This window comes from Arvicanthis niloticus, chromosome 28 (genome assembly GCF_011762505.2).
Source record: "Arvicanthis niloticus isolate mArvNil1 chromosome 28, mArvNil1.pat.X, whole genome shotgun sequence".
Classification (NCBI taxonomy): domain Eukaryota; kingdom Metazoa; phylum Chordata; class Mammalia; order Rodentia; family Muridae; genus Arvicanthis; species Arvicanthis niloticus.
Window position 1 is genome coordinate 10,591,750 of NC_133436.1, and position 27,821 is coordinate 10,619,570.

The 27,821-nt window shown below is 44.4% G+C and overlaps 2 protein-coding genes across 2 annotated transcripts; both read left to right on the plus strand.

The window, feature by feature from the left end:
- The first annotated feature begins 1,484 nt into the window (after positions 1-1,484).
- Tmem242 (transmembrane protein 242) lies at positions 1,485-26,617 on the plus strand. The gene is made up of 4 exons (XM_076926708.1): positions 1,485-1,702; positions 2,212-2,312; positions 8,053-8,190; positions 25,990-26,617. The coding sequence occupies exons 1-4, from the start codon at positions 1,618-1,620 to the stop codon at positions 26,086-26,088; spliced, it is 423 nt and encodes a 140-aa protein (XP_076782823.1). The 5' UTR covers positions 1,485-1,617; the 3' UTR covers positions 26,089-26,617.
- On the plus strand, positions 14,274-20,910 carry LOC143440082 (L-lactate dehydrogenase A-like 6A). The gene has a single exon (XM_076926707.1). It carries the CDS (start codon positions 19,445-19,447, stop codon positions 20,723-20,725), a length of 1,281 nt encoding a protein of 426 aa, XP_076782822.1. The 5' UTR covers positions 14,274-19,444; the 3' UTR covers positions 20,726-20,910.
- Positions 26,618-27,821: the final 1,204 nt, after the last annotated feature.

Here is a 27,821-nt window from a genome sequence, read left to right on the forward strand (position 1 = left end):
TATAGCATCCAATATGTTAGCAGCTATGGTCACTATTATTATATATGACAGGAAAGGAAAAGTGTAAGTCCTTAAGTCTTTGAACATGTTAGCACAGCATTTGCCCACTCAAGGGGCCTCCTCAGACTTTGAAACTAGGCTTCTAGGGAACCCAAAGGCCAAACACACTCTGTGTGACTCCACCTGGACAGAAATAGAGCAGTGGTCCTCTACCCAGGCAAGCATTGGAAACCTCATGCTGTCCCAGACTTTCAGAGATATAATCTCCAAAGGGAGAAATTGAGCAACTCTAACTGTTCATAGAATAATGCTTAAAAACTACTAGAATCAATGGTGACAGCAATTAAAACACATATTTTGTGTACCAGACACTATGATAACTCCATCAAACACACACACACACACACACCCCTCTTCATTCAATTTTCACAGTGAGGTACTGTTTCCATAGTTAACAGTTGGGGGGAACGAGGTAACAAGAGGCTATATGACAGACACCAAGCTCACACAGATAAGAAGTGCTTTACGACCTGAATGCAGGTCTGAGCTAATACACGCATTTAATTGCTGCAAAAACTAATCCTTCCATTTACCCGTTCCTCGGATGGGCATTTATTATACATGACCAGGTAATACGCTGAGAGCTGGAGAATATCAAACGAGTATAGATCTCCGTCTCCACCCTGAAGGTGCCCAGGCCTTTATAGAGTGCTCAGAAAAAGCACAGAGGCAAAAGGGCTGGCTTCATTTTAAAAGATGATGTCATGTGTCTCAGGTCTCCCTTTGAGAGGCTGAAAACTTGGCTACTTCCCACTAGCCTCCTTCCCTCAATGACCATTTACTCAATATCGCCATTGGCACATCGTCCTCCCGGCCTGCCAGCAGGCTACTAAGGATCCCAAGCAAACCCCGGGGTAGCCTTGGAGCCAGTGTTAATAAGCCCTGAGAGAGGGCCTCTGTGCTCTTCTGTCTAGGCTGGCACTGTCCATTCAGTCATTTAGCCAGCCCTGAGCGTCCACTGCGGGCGGGCAAATCAGATCTTGGGAAGGGCGTGTGCTTCAAAGCTGGTAGGTTGGTTCTCTTCCAGGACTGGGCACGACACTTAAAATTGAAATAACAACTATTTCGAAATTCCTCAGAAAGAAACGGAGAAAATATTGAGGCTTGCTCAATCGTAACATGTTAGCGCGGACCAAATCCTTAGGTACAGTGCAAGTGTATCGAGTGGTGAACAGCACCAGGATCCAAGCCAGGCTAAGACCGGGCTCCCGGCTCCATCTGCGACCTCTCACTGCCTCCTAGAGTCGGAACTGAGTATTCTTTCATGTAGACAAAAAAACTTACCAAAGTCCAACTAATCGTCACTTTGCACGAAGGCGAGTGATCCTTCCAGGAGGGCTGTCTTGTGGGACGCCGCCCTCGTCTCTAGGCTGGGGACAGAGAGCAGTCCTTCTGTCTTCTCTCACTGCAAGAATGTAAGTTTGGGAAAAGGCGGGGGACTCGGACCCTTCTTCAGGTTGCACAGGGAAGGTAGCGGCGGAACCTTTCTTCTCTCTCCCTTGAGCTTCCACTCCGGCCTCTTTGGTAACGGAAACAGTAGAGGAGGAGACTTTAAATATGGAGACGTCGAGTTCTGGACCCGGGGACTCTTCTACATTAGAAGCCCCAGGGTCTCCGGAAGATCGGTTGTTCCTGATTAAAGGTATGCTTGCCCTGCGCTGGGATGTGATGTTCTTGAATACATTCCTTTCTGAGAGCCCTTATCGTAGACTTTATTGTGAACTCAGCCAGTGGGGCCCATATGTCACTCACTGGGTGACGTCTCCTTGGGCTGGAGCGAGTAAATCCTGCCATCTAGTCTCCAGTCCATACAGTATTTACCCATCCTGATCTATAGATTTTTCTCGTGTCCTGCCCTTTTCTGATTGCCACTATCTCTTCTTCCTGTGGAAAAACTTCGCACTGCTGTCCTAGAGGACAGAGTAAAGGGTAAACACACTCATTCTCATCATTCTCTGAGCCAAGCTTCAGAGTGTCCCCTTGATACAGAGGTCGTGAGGTCACGCAGGTTTCCCGTTTCCCAAGAGCCGCGTAGCCATGATGCTTCGAGTTTTGAATGCAATTTTGAAAGTATTTGATACTTACATGTGCACTTTAAAAAAAAAAAAAAAAAAAGCTTTATTTTTAATCCCTTCTCCCAATTCTTGGCAGGTGGAATTTTCCTTGGTTCTGCAGCCGCAGCGGGAATGCTAGCTGGATTTGTTACAACATTATCATTAGCTAAAAAGAAAAGCCCTGAGTGGTTCAATAAGGTTTGTGACTCTGAAATCCATTCATAGCGTTGCTATTGTTTTTAACAAAAGACAACTTTTTGCATACCAAAAAAATAGTGACCTTCATTCACATTGTTTTAAAAAATACACCCTCATTGGTTTAAGAAGTATACTAGTTGTCAGTCTTGATGTTTTTCGTGTGCTTCCTTAAAATTAACAGAACGAGACTTTGAAGAATAACTGAGCAAAACTTTGGAAACGTATTCATTGTTTTCCCTACAGCATGAATAAGTAATTTAGTATTGATAATAAGAGAACCTGCTTTGAAGGAAAAGCAATGTCGCTTAAGTTGCAAGAAGTGTATCTATTTCATAGATGTTAAAAATTTAACATTCTTTAGAATGAGCGAAAATTTTGTTTTTGTGTTTTAATGCAAGGGCCAGGTATTATTCAGCCACAGTTGCTATAAAGTGCCTGGCACATAGTAGGTGCTCTGAAAGCATTGGATGACTGTAATCCACTTGAGGCAGAAAATCATTATTCTGTCAGCACGATTGTGCATTTGCTGTCTGTCACGTATCTGCTTTTTCTTGTTGGCAGCGAATTTCTTGATGCGTATTTGTAATTGCTTGTAATATATTGTCTTTCCCCTCCCACCCATATTGCTGACTTATTGTTTACTTCACCTCAGCAACTGTTTACTTGGGATCCTTTATGTTTCAGGCACACTATGATTAAGGTGGAAAGGGTACATGTCTGTCCCTCAGGAATTTAAATGTCTGCTGTGAGAGACACAATTAGATATTCACACAAATAACTATGTAATTAACTTGATGTGTGCTATGGAAGAAATTTACTTGAAAAACCATAAACCAATTGAATTCCCCTCCAGTTATCTGTAATAGTCATACTTAAGCTCTGAATGTTGTAATGACAAGAGACTAAAATGTATCTAAAATGCTTTCCCATTCCCTCTCAATCCTTGAAAGGCTTATGGAGAGCTACTAAGATCACTTCTGTGGCCCTAGTGGGCCATTTTCTTTTTTTTTCTTTTTTTCTTTTCTTTTTTTTTTTTTTTTGTTTGTTTGTTTGTTTGTTTTTCGAGACAGGGTTTTTCTGTGTAGCCCTGGCTGTCCTGGAACTCACTCTGTAGACCAGGCTGGCCTTGAACTCAGAAATCCGCCTGTCTCTGCCTCCCAAGTGCTGGGATTAAAGGCGTGTGCCACCACCGCCCCGGCGGGCCATTTTCTCCCTATATTCTGTAATATTTTTAGAGAAGAAATTAATTTGTGGCAGATGTCATTAAGACCTAACCAATATTGGTACTTTAACAGCTGAACTTGGTTTGGTTTCCAAACCACAAGTTTAATTATATTAACCCTTGCGTCAGGGATCTGTTTAAGAATCTGATGAAAACCAGGGATTGTCTTGTTTCCACATACTGACAACTTGGTTCTTTGTTTTGTCTGGGATTAGATCATGGCACATGCCATTTGTGGTCTTAACATGATTGTAACCTGTAGTCCACAAAATCCAGGTGGTTCTTGAGACTAATTTCCTATTCGTGTTTAGAGACCACAGTGGCACAGTTATGGCGGTGGTGGCATAAACAGTCCTTGCAGTCTTTGTGTACTTCTTTGTAATGCACCAGTAGTTTTTAAAAGAATTAAAAGGAACCAACATTAGGTAAACGCCATTGTTGAAAAGGTAACATTATTATAACTATTCAATAATAACACTTGGCTATGCCTGACTTCTAAATTTCATAGAAGGTGGGAAATGTGCATGAAGCACCTCTGCTTAACAGTGAAGTTAAGTGAAGGTGTTTTTCTCTGGAAGCAGGAGCTGCCTTAACAACTAAGTCAATGTGTTCCTTCTGGAGTATCTTCTTTGTGAGGGGACAGCCACAGACTGTCAGTCACTCAGAAATGGGGTGTTTGTGGCAGGCATTTTCTTAAAAACACAAAGTAGGCCTGGCTCTTGAGCAAAGCAGTTGTCAATCTTTGTTGCCAGTGTTAATAAGCTTTCAATTGAAAACACTTGACTGGTAATTACCATTCTCCACTTGACAACTTCTCCATACTTAACAGCTTTGCTGGTGAGATGTTATGATTTGATGATGATTTTAAAATACTGCTTAACACATGGGATCAACAGTCGAAAGATCTGTATAATGTAGATACCAGTACCTTCCGAATAGTCACTCTGACTGGCATAGTGTCCACTATGACCACAAAGCACAAAGATGGCCAGTGGATTTGAATGTTACAAATGGCAGAAATGTTTATTAATAGGACTCCATATGGCCAACCTTCAGAAAGCTTTTTGTTTGTTTGTTTAGTACTGGTGTATTACAAAGAAGGAAAGCTAATAAAATACTTCCTCTTCTAACCACATCAGTGTGAGGTTCCAGTTTTGTTCATACCCTTCAGCTATCAATGAAAACTATAAGAAAGCATTTACAGCAGAATGACTACAGATATGAAAAGCCAGCTTTTAGGCTGGAAATTTAAGAGGTGAACAAAAGCATAAAACATTGATCCTCTGTAGGGTTTTTTTGGGGGGGGGGAATGGAGATAGCTATTTTAATATGAAAATGGGTTTATAACAATTCTCAGTTTTAATTTCTAATACATTAAATATTGATAAGACCCACATAATTAAACATGTCTGGAGCCTATGTGTAAAGGAAGCTGAGAAGCACCGCACGGGTGGTTAAAACGTTCCGTAAGTTTGCCCCACATGGGGAAGTGTTGAAGTTAGCACCACTCCACTCACCAGATCTCACCCAAGAGCACAGTAGCTGAGTTTATACTGAGCAATGGTTTAAGAATATCACGTGGGCAGTGAGCTTCAGTCCCCGCCCAGGGGACTTCTCTCACAGTCCTAATTCCTGGCAGCCGAAGGTTACTGTTGTTACCCACTCTTCTTACGGCCTCACTCCTGTGACAGACACAGCCCACTGAGGCACTGTGTGCCCTTCCCACCAAACAGCCAGACACACGCAAACATGGATTTAGCAGTCTGTCCAACATGGCACTTCCCTGCTCGAGGAATAAGTGTTACTGCTTTTAGCAATGCTTTTATTTAATAAGTTGTACTTTAGCCTGGGAACACATTCAAATTGCAACCCAAAAGGACTTTCAAATGACCACCCTTTCATTTGTGGACTGCCTGTGCTTTTTCTATTTCATGGGGATAATCGTTCCCTTGGTGCTTTCTTTTCTAATTGCCGAGTCTTATGCTAGAAAGCTGAATGTTGAAAAAGAACTGTATTGAGCAAACACATATTATTCTTTGTAATTCCTTGAATAAAGAGAAAGGGGAAAGTGCAAACTGAAGTAAAAAAAATATTCCCTTAAATTTCTTTGGTCTGTACACACACTGCAAAGAGATAGGGAGAGGGGTTGGGGACAGGTTGTGTGTGTGTGTGTGTGTGTGTGTGTGTGCGCGTGTGTGTGTGTGTATGTGTGTGTGCGTATGTGTGTGTGTGTGTGTGCGTGTGTGTGTGTGTGTGCGTATGTGTGTGTGTGTGTGTGTATGTGTGTGTGCGTATGTGTGTGTGCGTACGTGTGTGTGTGTGTGCGTGTGTGTGTGTGTGCGTATGTGTGTGTGTGTGTGTGTGTGTGTGTGTGTGTGTGTAATGGCTAGGATTAGAACCCTGGGCTGACATGCTAGGCAGCCGTGCTACCACAAAGCTTTATCTCTATTCCTCCAAGATTATTTTTCAAACCAGTACATTTTACACACTGGTTTTAAACATTTTTGTGAGACTAAATGAAGTGCCATGTGTGAAAAGTATGTGCGTGTTTATGTGGGTGTTATGTGCCCATTTGGTTAGAACAGTTGAAAATACAGAATTGATGTGTGTGTATACATGAAGTTTGCCTAAGGTAATTCAGTGCTCTGCTTATCTTAGTGTCATGGCCTGGCAGAACTTCATCACATACCTGAGTAATTCCAAACCCTTTTGTGAGTGGGATAGAACAGGCATGTTACCAGACATCCTTTTGATATAGCTTTAAATTCCAATAAATAAATTAAAGTTTAAAATTACAGGTTATAAGAGCTACGTTAGTGATATAATTATATCAAAATATTGGTCAGATTTGGATGTAGGGAAAATAATTAGATTGACCCTTCTGTCTCCATCTTTCCTGGAGCTCACAGATTTGGATAGACTGGCGGCCAGCAAACCCAGGGATCGTCCTGTCTCCATCCTCCCAGTGCTGCCATTCTCTTGGGCCAGCATTGCTGCACCTGGCTGTATGTGAGACTGGAGATCGGAGCTCAAAGCCTTCTACTGTGGCACCTCATGCCCAGGGCCATCCCTCCATGCCCAGAAAGATTATTCCTTAAAAACCCATTTGGTATTTACATAAAATGAATCCCAGGATTACACTGAAAAAGGCTGAGATGTGAAACTTACACAGTTGGCCTTTGACATGACAGTTTGCTTCCTACAAATGTGAATGATAGGTCAATTCTTGTTACCCACTTTCTTGTATTCTGGTGCACACTAGGAGAGATATCCATGGCCTCAAGTATTACAAACACGGAAGAGAAAATAAGTTGTCTGTAGATTTGGGGAATATTGAGTACAGTAACTACAGTATAATTTGTTCTATTTAACTTCCAAATATGGAAGCCTTAATTTTCATTTTAAAAGTGGGCAGGGGAATTTAAATTTCATTTAAAATTTAAAATTTCATTTTAAAAGTTAATGAAGGGAAATGTATCTTTTTAAAACGTGTGTGTATACACATACACTCATCTGCACACATACACAGATATGTATGCACACAGGACACACACATGTGCACACATACACAACTTGTTTGTATGGCTATATCTAATGTCTTAGAAGACAACATTAGTTTTTGCTGAGATAAATCTTTTCTGCAAAAAGTCAGCCCACATTATTTCTGAACAGAGGTTATGAATATCATTTCATAGAAGAAAAAACATGCGTTTGGATTTTTTTTTAAATTTAAAGAGAAATCAATCTTCAATATCAAGATTCTCCTAAAATTCATTTTTGGAAGTATGGGAATAATAACTAATATTTTCACCTCACAAGTTAAGTGACTGATATTATACCAGTGTTACTGTACCTGTTCCTAAAGATCTGAGGCAAAATTGAGATTCTGTTTTAAATCTCTTGAGTTATTTTCATGTGACTATCTTTTTTATTTGGTTTGGTAAAACAAATAAAGATTTGTATATGTGCATGCGTAAAATTTCTGTTCTTTCTAGTGGCAAAACGGCTACTTCATTTGTTTCTAAAATAAAATTGGTGCCAGGGCTTATGAACCGGTCCTAAAAATAATGATATTGGTTGATGCTGTCACACAAAACGTTGCATAGGAAAGGCCTGTACTAAGAAGTATGTTAAGCAGTGTACAGAAAATTACTCTAAAAAAGAGAACTTTAGTGAACTGAAATGACCTTTCCAGGTGGAAGACAGTGTTATAAACCCATCATCCCTTATCAGATTAGTTAATTCTTCGAATGCTGATTTAACGAAAATGCCAGTGGATCTTGATGGAATGTTTTACTTTAGTTTTTTCTGGAAGGATAAGTGACCACAGTGCCCCCACATTCCAATGTCCAGCAGTCAGAAAACTCACGTGCCTATAGAAGTAGTGAAGACGCTCCTTGAACTGAGCTGGGCTGGCCTCCAGGGCCAGGTTGCTTGCACGGGAGTACTGTAATTCCCTCCTAACAGTTCTAGAACATTGACTGAGTATTTTACCCAAGCTTTCTGTGTTCATTCCAGGGCACTATGGCCACGGCTGCCTTACCAGAGAGTGGGTCTTCCCTTGCCCTTCGAGCTCTGGGCTGGGGTTCTCTTTATGCCTGGTGTGGAGTTGGTGTGATCAGCTTTGCCGTGTGGAAAGCCTTAGGAGTTCACAGCGTAAGTACCAGCTTTGTGATACCTGACTATTGACTTTGTGTTGTCTAAAGTTCCTACTTTTCAGATTTGCATATATTTTGGTCCCTGTCATCTGAAGTAATGACCCAGAACATGACTAAATTCTTCCCAGTAGGAAGGCAACTTGTTAGAAGTAACTTACAAGTTTTTCAAATATAATTAATATTGATTCAGAGCTGATGCTCATTCTGTATAAATTGGTGTTACTTGTTTAATAAAGTTAGTGATTTGGAACTACTTGTATATTGTTTGACATCCATATATATAATATAACATTTTAATTAATTTCTCAAGTCATTAATGTGTTATATACATGTTTTAGAGAAAAGCTCTAGCACCCATGTGTGTGTGCATGCGCGCGAGTGTGTGTGTGTGTGTGTGTGTAAAATGGATACCCTGAACTAATAATTATGCACTCAGAATGACTGGTTTCTTTGCCTTAAATGATCAGAGAGAAGCTCTGGTGGACCAAGCATACGGTAGTAGACAGTGGTTTGCAGTTGGTGGTATTGGTGGCAGAGATAAACAGAGGTTTCTCATATCACAGTCAGCATGGAGTCCTTGTGGGTGGGTGGGTGTGGGGTGTGAAGTCCGGGATGTCTCGAGGCACTGTGTTGAGCATTGAGGAAGTGGATGGGACGGCATGAGAGGAGCAGGTGTTGGGTAAATCGGGCTCAGTGTGGGATTTGTGAGCTTGAGCTGTCTGTTCGATTGCCTTGAGGAGACACGTGACCAAGGCACCTCTTTCAAAGGAAAGCTTTGATTGTACTTTTTGCTCACGTACACTGGAAGACATGGCGTGCGTGTGCTCACCTCCAGCTTTACTGCACGGCCACTGTTGCCTGTTCACATTCCTCACAGTGGACTGGAACTCCTGAGAAAAGTCAGAAAACCTGTTGCTGGAGGATTGTTGGCGATTGTTGGCATTTGTTCCGTTTCTCCCACTTCAGACATTAGACCAGCCATTTAGACATAGCTAACTAGAAGATGCTACTTTTGGGAACTGGTGAGGTCGGTCGCTTGCCTAATACAGCGTTCCTTTCCGCCACCAAACTGGAGCTTGGAACTCAGCCCTGAATGTTCAGGGCCTAGGTTTTCCAACTTTACCTCCACTAGCTAAGGTGGGAAATAAAGTAGGGCGAGGGGAAGGAGTGTTGGATTTGACTGGTCTGATCGATCCACTTGGTGCTCAATACTCGCCAAGCTTTCCTGGATCCATGTCAGTCTCTTACAGGCCTGGCCTTTCTCACCTCACCGAAGAGGAGACTTCTTAGGCCATCCCCTGAAGCAGAAAAACACTTAGGATATGGGGCAAGTGAACAGAAGATTTATAGTTGAATATAATAGGAGAGTGGCTTTCTGAAAAACTAAGAATGTTGACAGAAGTATGTGAACAAATTAATAGGCTGTGGGTAAATGGTTTACTTTCCTAGAAACATCACTGTATGTCAATATTGCTTTTTAAAAGACTGCACAGGGTGCTTATGGCTCATAGCACCCAAATGTGCCATCTGTGTGTGTGATGTCATTTTTATTAATTTGTACCCAAAAATAAAGCTTGCAGGAAATGAACTCCCCGGCATCTTTGAAGGTCCCTTCTCTCACAGTGTTGTGTCAGGGCTTTTCCATGTTATTATTTTATGTATATTTTTCTTACCTTGTTTCACCCTACTAGTCCTCTCTCTCCCTCCCACCTTCCCTCCTCTCTCTCTCTCTCTCTCTCTCTCTCTCTCTCTCTCTCTCTCTCTGTGCACGTGTGTGTGTAGTTTAGTGTTTTTATGGGATCACACTGCAGTAGAGTGGGTCTCTATTTCTCATGTCTTCTCTTTGGCTCTTTTTCTTCCGTTTGTTTTGTCCAACTTCGATGTAATAGTTCTATCTTATCATATTTTATTTTATTATATCCTTAGAATCCTGTTTGTGTTCTAATGAGAGACAGTGGGGCTACCCGGAACTGCCTCTGCAGAGACAGGGCTCCCCTAGCAAAGATCACAACCCTGCTCCAGATTCTTAGACAGCAAGGGGGTGGGTCCTCATGAAGGGAGGTGGGAGGGAAATGGGAGTTCCCATGAGAGGAAAGGTCTGTTTTCAATAAAGAGGGAAAAGTAAATAAAAGAGTCATCATAAAAAATCAATCTAAATTTTCATAGACCAACAAAAGTAGGTTATCATACTCCTGAGGGTCTGGCCTTATGGGCTGTACTGTGCTAGTTTAGTTTCTAGAACATGAATGACTTTGTTTTATGTTACCAATAAGAGGATTATTACCTAAGTAAAACATTTTCTAGTTAGCATTACTGAATGTGAGAATATGTCGACTCTGACATTGCATCTTAATATCCTATAGACAGACAACCTCTGTCCCACTTCAGAGGCCACCAGGCTCTTCTGATCCATCCGCCTTCCAGAGACACCCCTCAGAAGACCAAACCCTCTGCCTAAACCCTGTGCCAGGGCATGTCTTACAGGGTGGGAGTGTTTGTTAACCCATCAAGTTAGTCCTCTAGAACTCATTCATGGAGCTACCCCGAGCTGGCTCTGTGCCCACACACTAGGACAGGGCACAGTCCTGCTCCAGGCTCCTAGAAGACAGTGTGCTGCCCTGCACTGACAGTTTGAGTGAAAGCAGGAGTCTGCCCTGAGCCTATCGGTGAACTTGAATCTCTGGGTCTAGCCCCATTTGGGGAAATACCACTTTTCTACAACTTAAGGTGACAGTCTCAGGACGACCCACGCCTCTGCACTGTGGAGGTGCACTAGGAGGTGGCTGTTCCTAGATAAAAGCAGGCAGAGCAAAACCAACTCCATTGTCTGGTAGTTGCTACTCTCTACCTTGAATTGTGCTCTCTGCTGTAAATCCAGTTCCTCTCGCCTGCCATCTGGTGGCTGGTTGTGAGCAGCTCACCTGAAGCACTTACATTTCCCGTTTCAATTCACAGCTACCCCTGCTGGCCTGAGAGGCAACATGTTTAAATATGTCAAATCAAAATTTCAGTGTTTTAAAGTGGTTTTGCTTTACTTTATTTACCCATAGTTATTAATGAAGTTTCATTGCACAGAGAACACATAGAATACATACAAGTGTAAAAATGCATTTGTATCTTATGTAATGGTATAGCATTTAAGTGGATGTTCACTAAAAGGACAGCTGCCAGAAGCTTTGGCGTTAGTTGGCCAAAGCACTAACCTTGCCCAAGGTTTAAGGTGCGGCTTTTAGAAACCACTCCAAGTTCAGCATCCCAATGTCCTGACCAGTATTGAGCCAGCAGTACAGCTTGATGCTCTATGTGAATTCACTGGTCATTTGGAATTGTGGTTGAATTGTGGTATTTTATCATTTGAGTATGGTTGAGGCACTGTTTCATCTCAGTAGCTTTACTAGTTGGGGGGTGGGGGGGAGTAGTTGGGAAAACCTTTCCTGTAGCTTCCTGCTTCCCTCATTAAACCAGCTGTGCACGTGATTCCAGGAGACAGGCCATTCAGCCTGGCAAGTACACATTGGGTCAGTGTGATTACATTGTTACTAGGACGGATGGCTTAGAAAATAGTCGAGAGAAATGCTATCTTAAGTGGAAGCGTCCTGTTTGTGGAGGAAAGCAAATGTCTGTTTAGTTATTGGCATGTTACTTGTGCAGTGACTTGTTGATTTTGTCACCAGGGTCCTTTATTATTTGTTAGTTGGTATTAATTGGTGGTCAAAGGACTTCTGAAGAGGTTTAGCTTATTTACAGCTATACCTGTCTATCTGTCTGTCTGTCTGTCTGTCTCTCTCTGCATTCCCCCCCCCAAGGTGAATCGTTAGCTATCCCACTATTTCTTGGTTGCTGTGGTTATAACTAGAAGGGACCGTGTGTGTGCTTTGCCTGTGTTGTGTGATGTCACCTCAGTTGGTAGTCACCACCAGTTGGCATTACTGAGTGTGAGAATATGTGGAATCTTTTATATTACATTGCATGTCTATAGACAGGAGAGTACAGACACTCCCTCCCAGTTCAGAGGTCACTGGCTCACATAAGCTCGTTGTCTCTGTTCTTCTAAGAGGCTAGGCCTCTCTCGTGGCTTGTATAGAATGTTCATGATGCCTGGTAGAGTAAGAATTTATAATTTACAGTTGTTGCCTTTGTAGGAGCTAAATTGTAATAAAACCCAGGAATGAACATTATCTAGAGATTTAATTTTAAATTGATGAATAAATGGAGGTTTATTACTTTTTTTAAACTATTGAATAAGGAGGGATTTGCCTTTGTATAGCAAATTGGTCAGCTCCCTGATACTGTAACAAAGTGACATCATTAGTGTCCTCTGGGAAAGATCCTTCAGCCTACAGTTTTGGAAGTCACAGTCCGTGACTGAGGGACCCATTGCTTTCCGCTCCTGGGGGAGTGAGAGAGCAGTGGCCAGCACGCAGGGTGGGGTAGAACAGTTCTCATCACCAGTTAAGGAGCAGACAGAAAGACTTGGACAGCCCACATCTCAAATGATCCTTCCCAGCATACTCCTGATCTCTCCACAAGAACCTCTGCCCCAAATTCCCACCATCTGTTACGACAACTCTGAGGCCAAGTTTTGAACATGTGGACCTCTGGGCAACATTCAAAATCCAAATTATGGATGAATGTATGTATGTGTTTTAAATTAAAGTGTGTAGAGCCTATAATTTTTGAAAGGTAATTTATAATTTTTTCTTTAGCTATACATTATTAAAAACATGCATATGGAAAAGTGCAGCGGAACTCCCCCTGAGTTCTGATCACTGGTCAGAGCAGGGTTTTCTTTCTGGCCTATTCTTTCTGTCTGAGGACACATCCGCAGCATCAAATGGACGCACTCCAACTCGGGTGTGCTGCTCTGGGACGGGCCATCTTCACACAGTAGAGTACATAAATCTTCATCACTTTTAATGACTACGTGGTACTCCATTACATAGTGTCATGTACTTAATTAGCCCCTGCCACTGGGACCAGCTTTTCACTATTATGTGTTATAATGAACCTGTTAAGCACATATCTTATTGCACTTTTCTTGATTAAGAAAACTGTCATAAAGATGAAAGATATTAATGTTGAAGCAAGGGGTATTTTAAATGTTTTTGATGTGTGTTGCTAGGGTTGTGTAGGAAAGTTGAGAAGGTAAGGATGCACATGGCTCCGAGCTCCCTGGCCATTGGGAGCTTCTGTTTCTCTGTAATGTTTGCCAGTCTGCTAGATGTTAAACTGGGTATCTCTGATGTGACAGTTCACCTGGGGGTAGTTGTGTCTAAAATATTGTGACATTCCCCAAATTCTATCCTGTTTCGTTTTCTACTCTCTCCAGAGCCCAGCACCCTTCTCTTTAAAAAATCAGAATATTAGGTGTGTGAACGAAGCATATTTTAATTGTTTCCAGAAGTGGGCATTTGACTCTCTGTCCTGAGAGACTCTGGGAACTGGTGTCTTTCTGCTAGGATAGAGAGGATGCTCTGTCTACAGGATTTGTTTGCCCATCCTGGCCAGCTGGCACACACCTGTTATTGCAGTATCTGAAAGGTGGGGGCAGAAGGATGGAGAGTTTGGGGTCAGTGTGGGCTATGTAGATTCCAGCCAGCATGGGCTATAGAGCAAGACCATCTCAAAAACCAACCAACCAAACAAGTAAACCAAAACAAACAAAGAGTATTTTCTGCAGTTATTTTTTATAACTGCTTCTAGGTGTGTGTGTGTCTGTGTGTTTATGTATACACACATATAATTGGTTTATCTTTATTTACTTATTTTTGAGACATACTTTTTATGTTAGTATGTTAGGCTTACTTCTAATCCTGATAGCCACTGTGGGGGCCTTTACTAAGTACAGATGGGTTCTTTCTCTGCACTCTCTGTAATTTTAATTTTCATCGGTATTTACCAGTGTGCCTTATTAGAACATGGGATATTGCTGGGCAGTGCTGGTGAACACCTTTAATCCCAGCACTTGTGAGGCAGTGGCAGGCGGATTTCTAAGTTTGAGGACAGCCAGGGCTACACAGAGAAACCCTGTCTTGAAAAACCAAAAAAAAAAAAAAAAAAAAAAAACCATGGGGTATCTATCCAATGTCTCTTACTAGAACATGGTGTGTCCATCTCACAGTGTCTCTTATTAAAGCATGGGTCCATGTCACCAGTGTCCCTTTCAAGTACATTTATCCCTACTTTATTTCATTTACACATCTAAATGAAACAGCTGACCCATATTTAAGTAAAACTGTGGAAAGGTTTGCAAGTTTTAACTTTGAAGATGTCAAAGAAGGGAAATAGACTTTTAAGTACTGGATGTTTCACTGGTTCAGCTAAAGGTTAAAAGCAAGTCTGAGTTTCCTAGCAAATTGTTTAATGGCAGCCATTCTGGAGTTGCCTAATCCAATGCTCTGCCCCCAGGAAAGAGAGGCAGTTTCTTGTTCTGATTACCACTCTGCCTCCCTTCCTCCTCCTGACAGTGTTCGCTGCAACTGCAGAACAGAGTCATCATGACCTGGCAGCGCTTTCTTCTGTCAGCCTAGCGCACTGAGGAATATTTTCCTGGAATCATTTAAAAATGAATTGGAAGTAGCGCCGTGCATCAGCTAGTCAGCTCAAGTCTGAGGTGACAGGAACATCTTTGTCACCCTTATTTCCTATTCCACTGCAGCAGCTCTAATGGCCTAACTGGAACTGGGGAGAGGCATTTGATGTAAGTGTGGGAGAGCGATTTGGTGACAGAGGGCCTGGACCACGCAGTCTTGTTCAGTTTGAAGTGGGAGATAATGACCTGGATCCTTTTTTTTTTAAGCCTAGGGAGGGGGAATCAGCTCTTTGGGCACATTTCCAAACCACTTCTTTAAAAACCCACCACTTTCCTTTTATAACTAAAATTTGGCCTCAGAGTATTTTATAAAGTAGATGTGCATCAGCTAAGGGGAGAGGTAAGTGGTACTCTAAGAGCCTTGGTGTTCAGAGCCCACACAAACCAGGCTCTCACCTGTGCTGCACAGGAGAGGGGTGTCCTTGACTGCACCTGTTTGGGGTTTTGTTGTTCCTCTGTCCTGATCACTAAACTAACCGGGTTCTCGTGAGCGTCTCCCTCTAAATACAGCCCTGCATGCAGAAAGAGCTGACACGGCTGCCTCTCTGTCCAGCCCTTCAGACTCGCCTCCCCAGTACATTCAGCCACCTTCACCTACTCGGCTCCTAATGTGTCTGGTGACAACACACAACAGCCTGAATGCTTGGTTGTCTTGTGGTCTCTCCTTAATCTTCCCCAGTGAGGAAACACCTTCATTGCCTCATCTCCCAGTTGAAATGAAAAGCCCAGGGGTTTGTCTCATTTCCCGTTATCTCTTCTAACCCATGAACCTGCCCTGCTCATGACCCCACTACTGAGCGTGGTCCCGCCCCTCTCCACCTGTGGTCATCTTCTGCCAGCGCACTGACAAGCTTCCTGTCTAGTCTCCGACCTCACCTTTATTTCCCCTTGATTTTTCCCCACATGGCAGCCAGGGCTATTTTTTACGTGTAAGTCAGATGGATCATGCCCTTCCTTCATTTAAAACCCTTCTGTGGCTTCCTGCTAAAAGGGTTACTGATGGAGCCTCACCGCCTCTCTGACCACACCCAGACTCACCACAGTCGGCTGCTGCAGCTGCTGCTCTTCAGTGCTGCCCCATAATTTGGTTCTGTAGCACAGGCTTCTTAGCTTTTCCACCAAAGAAAAGTTTATATGGCCCTGGGTACACAGGAACATAAAATAGTTGTACAAATCAAACTTTTACTACTAATAAATCCTTTTCTTTGTTAGTGGTTAGTCTGAGTTGTTTTCTCGCATTAAATCAACAACTATAAATATGATGATGAAAAAAAATGTGCTTTGGAGAATTTATCAGAGAAGCGGGACAGCTTGTTTTCCCAGTGTTGAGTTCTGTAACAGAGAGGGAGAGAGAGATGGGGGTCTGAGTGCTTTCTGGGGAGATTCTCAACCTGTGCCTATTATGTTCTTAGAGGGCCTGATTCTGACAGAGGGTAACACTTTTGGGCTCTGTGATTTATCGGTAAAGACCCCCACTTGAGGATCACCTTAATCAGTGAACAACACAATTAGATTTTTAACTTAATTTTTAAAAAACACAGTTTTCATGTTATGGATTTCAAACCACAAATAAAGCTTCTGATTGCTTTCTGCAGAGAACGTGGGAGCTGCAGCCACTCCAGGTCAGCCTCAAGGCTGGCCTCCATGCTGGCCCCGCCCCCTTAGCGGCCCTGAGTTCCTCACTGAGGATTTCCTCTGCTGGCTGTTGTCACCATTTCTCAATTTTAAATAGTTTTAAAACATTCTGCCACCAAGTATGTGTTCTGTTTGTGCTGTGTGTGGGGTGTGTGTGTTTGTATGTGTGTGTGTTGCTGCTGTCACGGGTTGAATGTGGCAGGGGTTTGAGAAAGGCCTAACTAGGAAAAGTAGTCAAGTCGCCCTTAGTCCATTTGTAGCCTTTTCTTTTCTTTTAATTTCTTCGTTGGCCTTCCAAGCAGCCCCTAAGGGGCCAAGCCTCCCTCCCTATTTGCTTCTCTCCTCCCCACCCCAAGAATCCCAGCATGAGGAGGTCCTGGCCTCCTCAGTCACTCTGGTGCCCTGGCTGTCCTAACTCAGGTTACTTACTGACACTTCTCCTCCATAAGTACTTACTGAATCCCTGTCCCCGTGCCCAGATCTGTTCTAGAGGACAAGAGTGTGCTGATAGTTACGGGTGACTCCTCTGTGGCATATCTGTAGGATTTTACATTTAACTGTTAGTAACAGATCGTGTAATAGGCTCCGAAGTGCAGCACTGACATGGGGTTCTAAAACCTAGCTCAGCTTGGAGGGCTGAACAACGTCTGCAGTAGGAGGGGATTGACTAGACTCTGAAGACACTGAAAAGGAAGGTAACAGCGGCATGGCTGCAGTTGTCGACAGTTTGGATATGTGCTGTTGGTCCTGATTCCCAACTTCTCTCTCCTAAGAGATGTAACCAAAAGCATTAAGGTATCATCCTGTTTCAACTATAATATTACATTGCACTTTTAATAGCTACTTTGAATTAGGTCTCCACTTGAAAGGAGTAACAAGTCACCTAAGATAGAAGGCCAGTAGGCATTCTCTGGTGACATCTTGGCTGTGTGCGTCCTTGGGTAGTCCTCCATCTGTTCTGGGCCATGAACATCTCCCTGTGTCTGTGCTTGCCTTCTTAGCATGAGATTTACTGTAAATACAAAGCTCCTTTGTTTGGGGTATTCTTTATTTTACGGTGTTGTCATTTTTCCCTCTCCAAATTGATTTAGTTGTGACTGAGGGGAAAAACTGAAGAGGCAGCTGCCATAGAGATTGTGTTTCTGAAGAGGCTCAATCTCTAGAAAGAAAATGACTGTCAATAGAAGCTGTCCAGCTAAGAGTCTTTGTCAAGAGCACTCATCCTGGAAAACAGCTTGACTGGTCAGGAGAATCATTACCGAAAGGAGGTGGGGACAGTTGCCAGGCTAAATCTCTCAAGTGAGAAGCGGAAAAGAAGTGAGAGCTACCGTTGGCCATGTGGGCCATTTTAAAAGGTCCCTCTAAATGCTGGCCACCATTCACTGAAGATGAGCCCGGGGTGGGGGAGCGCTTTTTTTCCCTTTTAAATTCCAGGTTTTGACAGCTTGCTGCCATAAATTTGATTGTCAGTGTGGAGGGAATTTATCTGTTTTAAACTGTGTGTCAAGGTGGCTGTTTCCTCCAGGCAGCCTTTCTGGCTTGGAAACGTAACACCATCAGCAAGTCACAAGACTAAAGGTTCCACTAACAGTCTCCCAGCTTCTCTGCCAGGACTGCTTTCCTGGGCTGCAGTCCAACAGTGGGAGGAAAGAGTTGCTCCTTAAGTCTATGAAACACTTCTTACTGTCAGGGCTCAACATACTAAAATTGAAATATTATAAATGATAAAAGGGCTGCCTGTACCTGGGCCTCTCATTTGAGAGAGCATATCACTGTCTTCCCAAGAGGAAGTGCTCTGGGTGTTCATCACGTGGGCAGAATTGATCAGTGCAGAGAAAATGCCATCAGATGTACTGGGACCTTTGTGGTTTATTAGGTTTTTCATAAAATGTAATGTTTGCATCTTCTCAGAATTTGAAATTAGTTCACAAGAATACAGATAAGATATACCGGCGACAGGTTTGCAAGGCAACTTTATTTCACTACTTCAGTAATAATCTAATTTACACATTGGTTAAAACTTAAAAAGTCGCCGGGCGGTGGTGGCGCACAACTTTAATCCCAGCACTTGGGAGGCAGAGGCAGGTGGATTTCTGAGTTCGAGGCCAGCCTGGTCTACAGAGTGAGTTCCAGGACAGCCAGGGCTACACAGAGAAACCCTGTCTCGAAAAACCCAAAAAAAAAAAAAAAAAAGTTAAAAACTTATTTCAAAGATACCTTCATTTTATAGAGGGCTACAGGGCCATCTGTCTCCTTAAGAAATTGGAGGGCTTAGGGAAAGTTTATTGTTGTTGTTGTTGTTTTTGTTTGCGTGAATGTGTGTGTGTGTGTGTGTGTGTGTGTGTGTGTGTGTGTGTGTGTGTATGTGTGTGACCGTGGAATTTATGTTACCAGGTGGACTAGGTGCCCGCAGAGGCATATCCGATGCCCCTGAAGTTGGAGCTAAAGACAGTTGTGAGCCACCTGATGTGGGTCCTGAGAAGCCAGCGTGGGTCCTATACAGGGACACTAGGCACTCCTAACTTCAGGTTAACCATTGAGCTGGTTTTTGCTGTTTAATTTGGACACAATCGCGGGCTTTCTGTTGGCAGGAGAAAGAAGGGGTGTGCTCTTCCGGTGGAGACCAGGTTGCCCCTCCTTCCTGCTGCCTTTCCCAGATGTGCACCGTGGTTAGGATACAGATAAAATCCTTCCTAAACAATCGGTTCTCCTGCCGGACCCTCTGAACCAGGAGCCCATTTCTCCAGCCATGCTGCCTCTTGGCAGACAGCATACCCACCCTTGTGGTTCAAGGTTTTAGCCTTATCTTCATTTGGAGTTGCCAGAACTAATCTTCTCGGTATGTACACTAAGAAAAGAAAACAAATAATTTCAGGGTTCTGGGCTGGGCTTTATGTATTAATAGTAAAGAATATGAATCTGTAAAACAAACTCCTGTATTTCCTTGCTGAAGTGGAAGCCCTTTATAACGCCTTGGAGCAGGCCTGCAGTTGCAGGAGCAAGACCCAGTCTGCGCGCTGAGCCCATGCGCAGCACGATTAGGGGACTGCGCAGCCGCAGTAGCAGGGAGGGCTGCGTCTGTACTGCCTGGCAACGGCCGTTCTGGCCTCAACTGTCTTCCTCACCCTGTTCACTTCCTCCACCTGAGTGCGCAGCCATGGCCTGGGCTGCAAGCATCTTAAGGGCCAGCAGAAAAGTGGGTACAGCCAGGGTAGATTTCAAGGACTTGGGCATAGCTCTATGGCCCAGTCAGGTGCTGCGTGGCCCTCCCAACCGGGCCTGGTGGAGATTCATCCCCACGTCCACCATGGCCACCATGAAGGGTGAACTTATCCAGCACATAAGCTCCGAAGAACCCGTTCTCCACAACAAGGTCTCCATTGTAGGAACTGGATCAGTCGGCATGGCCTGTGCCATCGGCATCATAGCAAAAGGCTTGACTGATGAGCTTGCCCTTGTTGATAATAATGAAGAAAAAATGAAGGGTGAGACCATGGATCTCCAGCATGGCAGTGTCTTCATGAAAATGCCAAAGATTGTTTGCGGCAAGGATATCCGTGTCACCGCCAACTCTGAGATAGTGGTTATCACAGCAGGTGCGCGCCAAGAGAAAGGTGAGACGCGCCTAAATTTAGTCCAGCGAAACGTATCTATCTTTAAGGCGATGGTTGCCGAGATTATCAAGCACAGCCCTCGCTGCAAAATGATTATCGTTTCCAATCCAGTGGATATTTTAACTTACGTCACCTGGAAATTGAGTGGCTTTCCCAAAAACCGGATTATTGGAAGCGGCTGTAACCTAGATACAGCTCGTTTCCGTTACATGCTTGGGCAGAGGCTTGGGATCCACTCTGAAAGCTGTCACGGGTGGGTCCTTGGAGAGCATGGCGACTCCAGTGTCCCTGTGTGGAGCGGTGTGAACATCGCTGGTGTGCCACTGAAAGAGCTGAATTCAGCTATAGGAACAAAGAAAGACCCCGAGCAATGGGGCAATGTCCACAAGGAAGTCATTGCCAGTGCCTACAACATTATCAAAATGAAAGGTTATACTTCCTGGGCCATTGGCCTGTCTGTAACTGATATTGCAGAGAGTATTCTGAAGAATCTCAGGAGGACACACCCAGTTTCCACCAAAGTTAAAGGTCTATACGGAATAAAAGAAGAGGTGTTCCTCAGCGTGCCTTGTATCCTGGGAGAGAATGGCATATCTGATATTATAAAGGTAAAGCTGAGCCCTACAGAGGAGGCCCAGATGGTAAAGAGCGCAGACACTCTTTGGAAAATCCAGAAGGATATCAAGTTTTAAGTCACCCTTCGAAAGATGCTGAAGACAGAAGATGCAGTGCATGCCCAAGTGTGGGGTGAACTGGGGGTTCTGAAAGCTGGAGGGTCTCTTGTTTAGTCTCCTGTTGTATAGCAGCCAGCAGCTGGGTGACTTTGCTTTTTCACAGTTTCTGGGTGACGGCATTAAAGGTATTGTTGGTGTTAGAAGTACTGGTTTTTTGCCTGTTGGTGTGACATTGAGGAAATCACTAACTTTCATTAGCGTGTGTACATGTCCTGGTAGATTCTGGGTGGCCGATATTTACATCCCACTCAAATGCCATTTTAAAAAGTAACTCCTGCATTTAAAAGTAAAAATACATACATAATTTTTTTTGTGTGATACATTTTGAGACTGCCTTCATTGTCTCGGAACAGCCTGCAGCTGAACTCTTAAGACATGATGAAGGGACCAGGAAGGAGGAAGGATGGGGCTTGCTGTTCTTGCAAGGATCCAGGTTCAGTTCCCAGAACCCGTATGGTACCACACATATGTGCAGGCAACACACTTAAAATCTTTTTTCTTAAAAGACATCATGAAATGGGGACTGCAGCTGCTTGAAGAGTGGGGGGCTGCGGGGTTAGAGAAGAGAAGTCAGGAGGGAGAGGAGATGGGAGAGAGGGAGAGAAGCGGTCCACTGTTACTGTGTAGCAGACTTAGGTTAACATCCGCCGCAGCGCTCTGGCTGTAGGAAGGACTGATTGACTGCAGAGGACAGGGACTGTCATTGATTAGGCAAGGATGGGGAACATCCCTGGGATTGCAGTTAACAAAAATGAAGCCCGTCTTAGTGAAAGCCGTTGAGAACTGCTAGGAACTACAGGTGACAAACAGTTCTTCCTGGGTGGGTCCTAGCAGCACAGCCTTGACCTGAGTGACCCTGCTGCTTAGTTACCTTCCGTGACAGAAACCGAAGCTTCTGAACTGTGTCCTGAGACCTGGCATGTCAGTAAGCCGCAATGAGATTGTATTTCTCAGAAAGTTAGATGTTCGCTTTTTATCTCTTAAGTCAGTTGTCTTCATTGAAGATTCTGGACTTTATGGATGGGATTCAGAAATGGTTTAGGAGAAAGCAAAGCTACTTCTCTGCCCTTTACTGCCTAAGACTAACAACATAGCAATAACATGTAGGATGCTTCATGTTAGCCTTCCTAATGCCACCGAGCGTGATGTAACACTGGATACCTCATCCCCGGATCCGTGTATCAACAGGCTGTCAGTGCCTGTCTCTGAACCAAGCCAATGCTGACGAGTAAATATTACCAAGTAGACACCGGACAGCAATCTTCCCATTTAAAATGAATGAATGAATGAATATGACCCTTCCTTGTTGACCAGAACTCCTATACTTACTCATTGAAAAGTTGGAGAAACATTCTGACGTCCCAGGAAGTGGTGACATAAAGGAGACCAAGCAGTGGGCTGACTCCAGGTGGTGGACGTCCACTTCTTGGGGAGCTTGGGTGTCTGTCACCTCTCATTTAGCCTCTGGCTTTTCTTGAGCCTTCTTTCAGATAAACTGGTGTTTTAGTGATGGGCCCCAGAGATAATGCTGTACTCTTCCTAATTCAGCTAGCATAGACTGGCTTGTGCTATGATAAAAAACAATCTCTTGGGTGGGCTGGGGGGTGATACCAGGAAGTGCCTTACAGTATAAGCATGAAGGCCTGAGTTCAGTCCCCAGGATCTCTAGCCTGGGAAGAGACAAGCAGATCTCTGGGGCTCCCTGGCAGTTTATCTGTTGCACCCAGCAATGCTCAGGTCCTGGCGAGAGACTCTGCCTCAGAAACCAAGGTGGACAGCTCTTGACTGACACCTGAGGTTGGTCTCTGGCCTCCACCCACACGAATGTATACACTCATGCACATATACACACACAAAAGCATCCTCCAACTCCGTGCCTTGACGATCTAGTCTTCGCTCATGCAGATCCATGGAGTCAAGCTGGTCTCTTGGGAAGCTCCCCAAGACCTCCATAATGGCACTTCAGCTTGCTTTGTCCCTGAGGCACCACCAAGGCCACAGGTTCCACGATTTCCCTACAGACTGGCCTAGAGAATTGAACATGTGTGATTAAATGCCTAGATAGGAACCTGTTTCTTCTGTCCACCCACAAGTTACGTGGATGTCTAACTTCACCTACAGAAGCGGATGATACCGACCATTGGTGAACACTAGTAACGTGTTCCTGGGGCCATCCAGGCTAAAGTGTCCAGGTGTGTGTTCCCGGTTTTCGAAAGGCTTAGGGGCACTTTGTCATTGTAATTCATAGAACAGGAGTGGCTATGGGAGAATCCTGGGTACCAGCAGGCAGCCAGTCACTTAGCAAGTTCTCCCTTAGCTCTGGTTCCTCGTGTGTTGGGTGGTAGCCATCATTTCTGTCATGTAAGAATTGTGCTTTGGTGCCTGACACACAACCAACTGCAAACAGGAGGCACTGTTCCCACTCAGACAATACATTCACAGACTTGCTGTGCTTTTCAACTCCTGCTGTTAGTATCAAGGGGACTTTATTTATACAGAAGTCCAATTATCAGATTCGTAAATCACCCCTGGCCCCTTCACCATGGGCATATCTCTGGGTTTCTCTCTTAGTAGAGCCTATGAGGGTAGACACTCCTGAACCCACAGTGTGCAAACAGAAGCTAAATGAGCCTGTCAATAATAATAATAATAATAATAATAATAATAAAATACTCAGCTTTTTAGTGCCAACAATTAGAGATAATCTGAATATTTTAAGCAGTTTTTCAATACATCATCTCATCAGACAAAATGGTTTTGAGTTTCTTCTTCCATAGCCCAGACGTGCCATGGTAGTGTGGGGCAGCAGTCATGTACACAGTGCAGAGCACCGCTGCAGCCATGCAGTCAGATCTGCTTCACAGCTGGGGTAACCAGCCTGCTCGCTGCTGTCTTTAGAAGGGGCTAGCACTTGCCGCACCCACTGTTGAGGGGCGAATGATAAATATGCCGGCACCTGGTACAGGCTCTCCAAGCCACGCAGCCCTGAGGAAGCCACTGGGAGATTAATGAGAGCTTTCTTAGAGGCATAATCTCGGTTCTAGTCTAACATCTAAGTAGCAGTTAGACCTAGCTCCCCGAGTGTCCCGTAGATTACTTGTAATAATTTCCCAGTTGTCTGTGACAGCCATTTGAGCACTGTTACATTACAGGAGTACTTGGACATGAGAGCAACAGGAATTCAGGACAAGGTTCCGGGAGTGGTAGATTCTTTACTCCAGGGAATACTGTTTAGACCTTAATCCTTGCACAGATCGAGTGCACACACACGCACACGCACACACACACACCTTGGCCTTGGTTCTAAGGGTGACTCTGCAACCCATAGCATGAAAATTTACTCTCTGGTCAAAGGAACAAGGGAAGAGCGAGCTACATGGAGGAGATGCAGAGTTTTGCTTTGGAGTAATGTGGCCAGAATGAGCGAGCATTCATCCACTTCTGGGGCAGGGAGAAAGTTCCGTGCACTGGCTGTGAACTCTGCCCAGTATATTTATGTCCAGATTTCATATACTCAATCTTTTCATCTTTCTTTCAAGGGCATCTTTAAACAGGGGAATAACCCATTGACCTTTGCATGACCTTCACTGATACATACTCGATATAGCTATGGTACAAGCTCGGAACCCAGTGGAGCCCCATGTTTGAAGCAACTTGAGAACGTGTTTATTACATAATTGTGGACTCTGGGTTTCCATCTTCATGGCGTGAGGGCACAGGGCCCTGTCCTGATTGTCCCACACTTGAGCTGTATCCTACTCCTGGCTGTTTGTCACATGTGGTTCCTTCTAGTGACTCATGTATGACCTCAGGAACAAACAGTAATACAATACTTGAGGATTGGAAGGCAGACAAACAGGTGAATAGAGTGGCCCCCACCTCCCACCTCCCAGGGTGCGTCCTCTGTTCCTAGCAGCTGACCAGGGTATCACTGATGGGAGACTGTGGCAAACGAGTGTGCTCCTACTTACACTACACAAGTTGTAAAAGACATAAGCCAGAAAGACAAAAGGAACAGCAGACTGCAAACCGTGGCCAGGAAAGCATTGGGTTTCAACTCCAAATACCTATGCACATATAGATTCAGGATATACAGTGGGTTGTGAATGGCATGTTTGACAAGGCTCTGTATGTAACTCCTGGCTAGTCAGCCTCTGAGTTACCCCTGCCTGGCACCAATTGCAAACAGTAGTCACAGCAACTGTGACAACAAAAGAAACTGGTCCCCAGTTCTAGTCCCTGTCCAGGGACTTGGTACTACTGCTAGTGGAGAAGCTCTCATGTAGGCTTATCATGATACAGCCCAGAAAAGTGTTAAGTAGGGACAGTGCCCATTGTATATTCAGGATCAGCCTCTGGCTGCCAGGTTTCTGTGGGCAGTGGTTATCATGTTTGCCATGAGTTTGGCAACAGGGTAAAGACTCAGCCTCCGTTTGAAGTGAATCCATATCAGCACTAAAAAAGAAAAAGTACCTGTGTCTCCAATAGCCTTTCCCAGAAATGATGTGTTGCTGGAGAGTCCTGGGAACTTTGTGAACCTGCTCAGCACGAGATGGGGTCAGCCTGTACCATTGCCCTGCTACTGAGAACCCTACACGGCAGCATCACATACACACAGAAGGGCAGGCTAAGTGTCCACCTTGGAGTCCTCTCCCACATCAGCAATCCCTCCATGCAGCTCAGCACTACATGGTGTGACCTCTCTGTCCCCTCCTTGACTCTGGCTCAAATCGCCTTTTACTGACAAACTTTCAATGTAGGTTTTCCACACTGGCTCATAAGAAGATTCTAGAATATCTATCATTAGTTTTTTCTCTCTACTGTCCCTCCAGTTCTAATATTCTGACTTTGAATGGCTCGAGTTTAATCATGTATTTAGATGGACATTTTACTGCCCTCTGCATGTTTATAAATGAAAGCCACTATGTATCCCATTCTTCTGATACACACCTGGGGGTCTGTTGATTTAGACAAGTTGCCTTCTAGACCTGGGCGATGGTGTCTGTTACTTAGTGGGTGGATTCTTGCTGGGAAGAACAGGTGTTGTGTTACTGCACTGAATGTGGTCCTCAGAGTCCCTGACCTGTCATTTCCTCTGTGCCCATGAGGGGTGAGGTGTCTCCATTCAGCGAAGATGCTACCTTGTGGGGCTTCATCTGTCCCTCCCTTCTGACATTTGATGTTTTATTTGTTGTTGTTGTTGTTGTTTTCTTTTCTTCCAGATGAAGGACTTTCGAAGTAAGATGCAATCCATATTTCCACCAATTCCCAAGAACCCTGAACCAGCCAGCGAGTGGGAGGAAGTGTTGAAGTGGAAGTGACACGGGCTCGGGCAGCTCCGGAGCAACGGCTGCACGAATGGCAGCTTTGGAAATGCCAGTCTGAGAAAGGGCAGGGGGGACTCCTCTCTAGGAACACGAGCCGGTGGCAGGCGACCCCGCAGGCCGCAGCATCGTCGTGGCTCTAGCTGTAGCACACGGAGGAAATGTTTTCCTACAGCCACGACAGCAATTTAATGACCTAGCGGTTCCTCGAGGAGGGGTCCCGGAGGAAATGTTTCTGTTGAGAACAATGAACCATGTTCCATAGTCACAAACAAAAAAACAAACAGAAAGATAGAAATTTTTGTAAGGGCTGGAGAGATCTCCGTGGCTAAGAGTTTACGCTGCTATCTCAGAGGACCCCAGTTCGTTTCCCAGCCCCCCTTTTGGGTGCCTCAGAACCACCTGTGCCTGCGACTCCAGGGGACCTGAAGTCTTGTCTGGATTCTGTGCGCACCTGCCCTCACGTGTGTCTACAGCCACAAAAGTATACACAATTAAAAACTAAAAGTCTTTTTTTGAAAACTCAGCAGGGTGTGTGTGTCTCTGTATGTGTACCAGTGTTTGTAAGAGTAGTGGAGACGAGGTCATGAATTTGAAACTGGGGAAGAGTAGACACTGAAGGAGCCGGAGTGTGGCAAGGAAGGGGTGTAAGTGGTGGAAATGCAGTACCCATACCTGAAATTCTCAAAGAAAAATCTAGTAACAAAAAATATAAGCAGACTCCTAACAGCATATATATCTCAGTTTATCTAATTAAATGAGTTTTTAAGGCCTATCTTATTTTGCATATGACTAAGAATTTGGAAGTTATGTTCCTATTGGCCAGCCTCCAAAGTGGTGAACCCAGTCCTGGGAAGGGGTGCCTCTTGTCCTGAACAGTCTGACTGGAAGCTAGTACACAGGTGCTGAGGGCCTCCTTCGAAGGACTCGTAAATTCTTACACATGAGACAAAAAGCCAGAAACAGATGGGTCCCCATCTCTGCTCAGAAGACTTGGGCTGAAATGACAATGACATCATGGCTGTAAAATGTGCTTTGTGGGGAAAGACTGGCTCTAAGTCCCTATACCCTGACTGAGTTTGTAGTTTTGTCTCAGCGGTGGAAGTAAACACAGTGTAATTGTATCTATCTAAATATATTTTTATTATTTACATTTCAATTACCCCCCTTCCTGTTCTCTCCTCCCTGAGCCCCCTTCTCCGCTAAGAGGGTGCTCACCTAACCACCCACTCCCACCTCGCCCCTCCAGCATCCCCCTTCTCTGGGGCATCAAGCCTCCACAGGACCATGCACTTCCCCTCCCACTGAGGCCAGACAAGGCAGTCCTCTGCTGCATATGTAGCAGGAGCCACAGACCAGCCCATGGATACTCTTTGGTGGTTTAGTCCCTGGGAGCTCTGAGGAGTCTGGTTAGTTGATACTGTTGTTCTTCCTATGGGGTTGCAATCTCCTTCAGTTCTTCCTCTAATTTCCAAAGGGGTCCCCAGGCTCAGTCCAATGATTGGCTGTAAGTATCTGCATCTGTCTCAGTCAGGTGCTGGTAGAACCTCTCAGAGGACAGCCATGTCAGGCTTCTGTCTGCAAGCACATCTTGGCATCAGCAATAGTGTTGGGGTTTGGTGTCTGCGCATGGGATAGATCCCAAGTTAGGGCAGTCTCTGGATGGCCTTTCCTTCAGTCTGCTCCATTTTTTGTCCCTGCATTTCCTTTGGACAGGAACAATTCTGAGT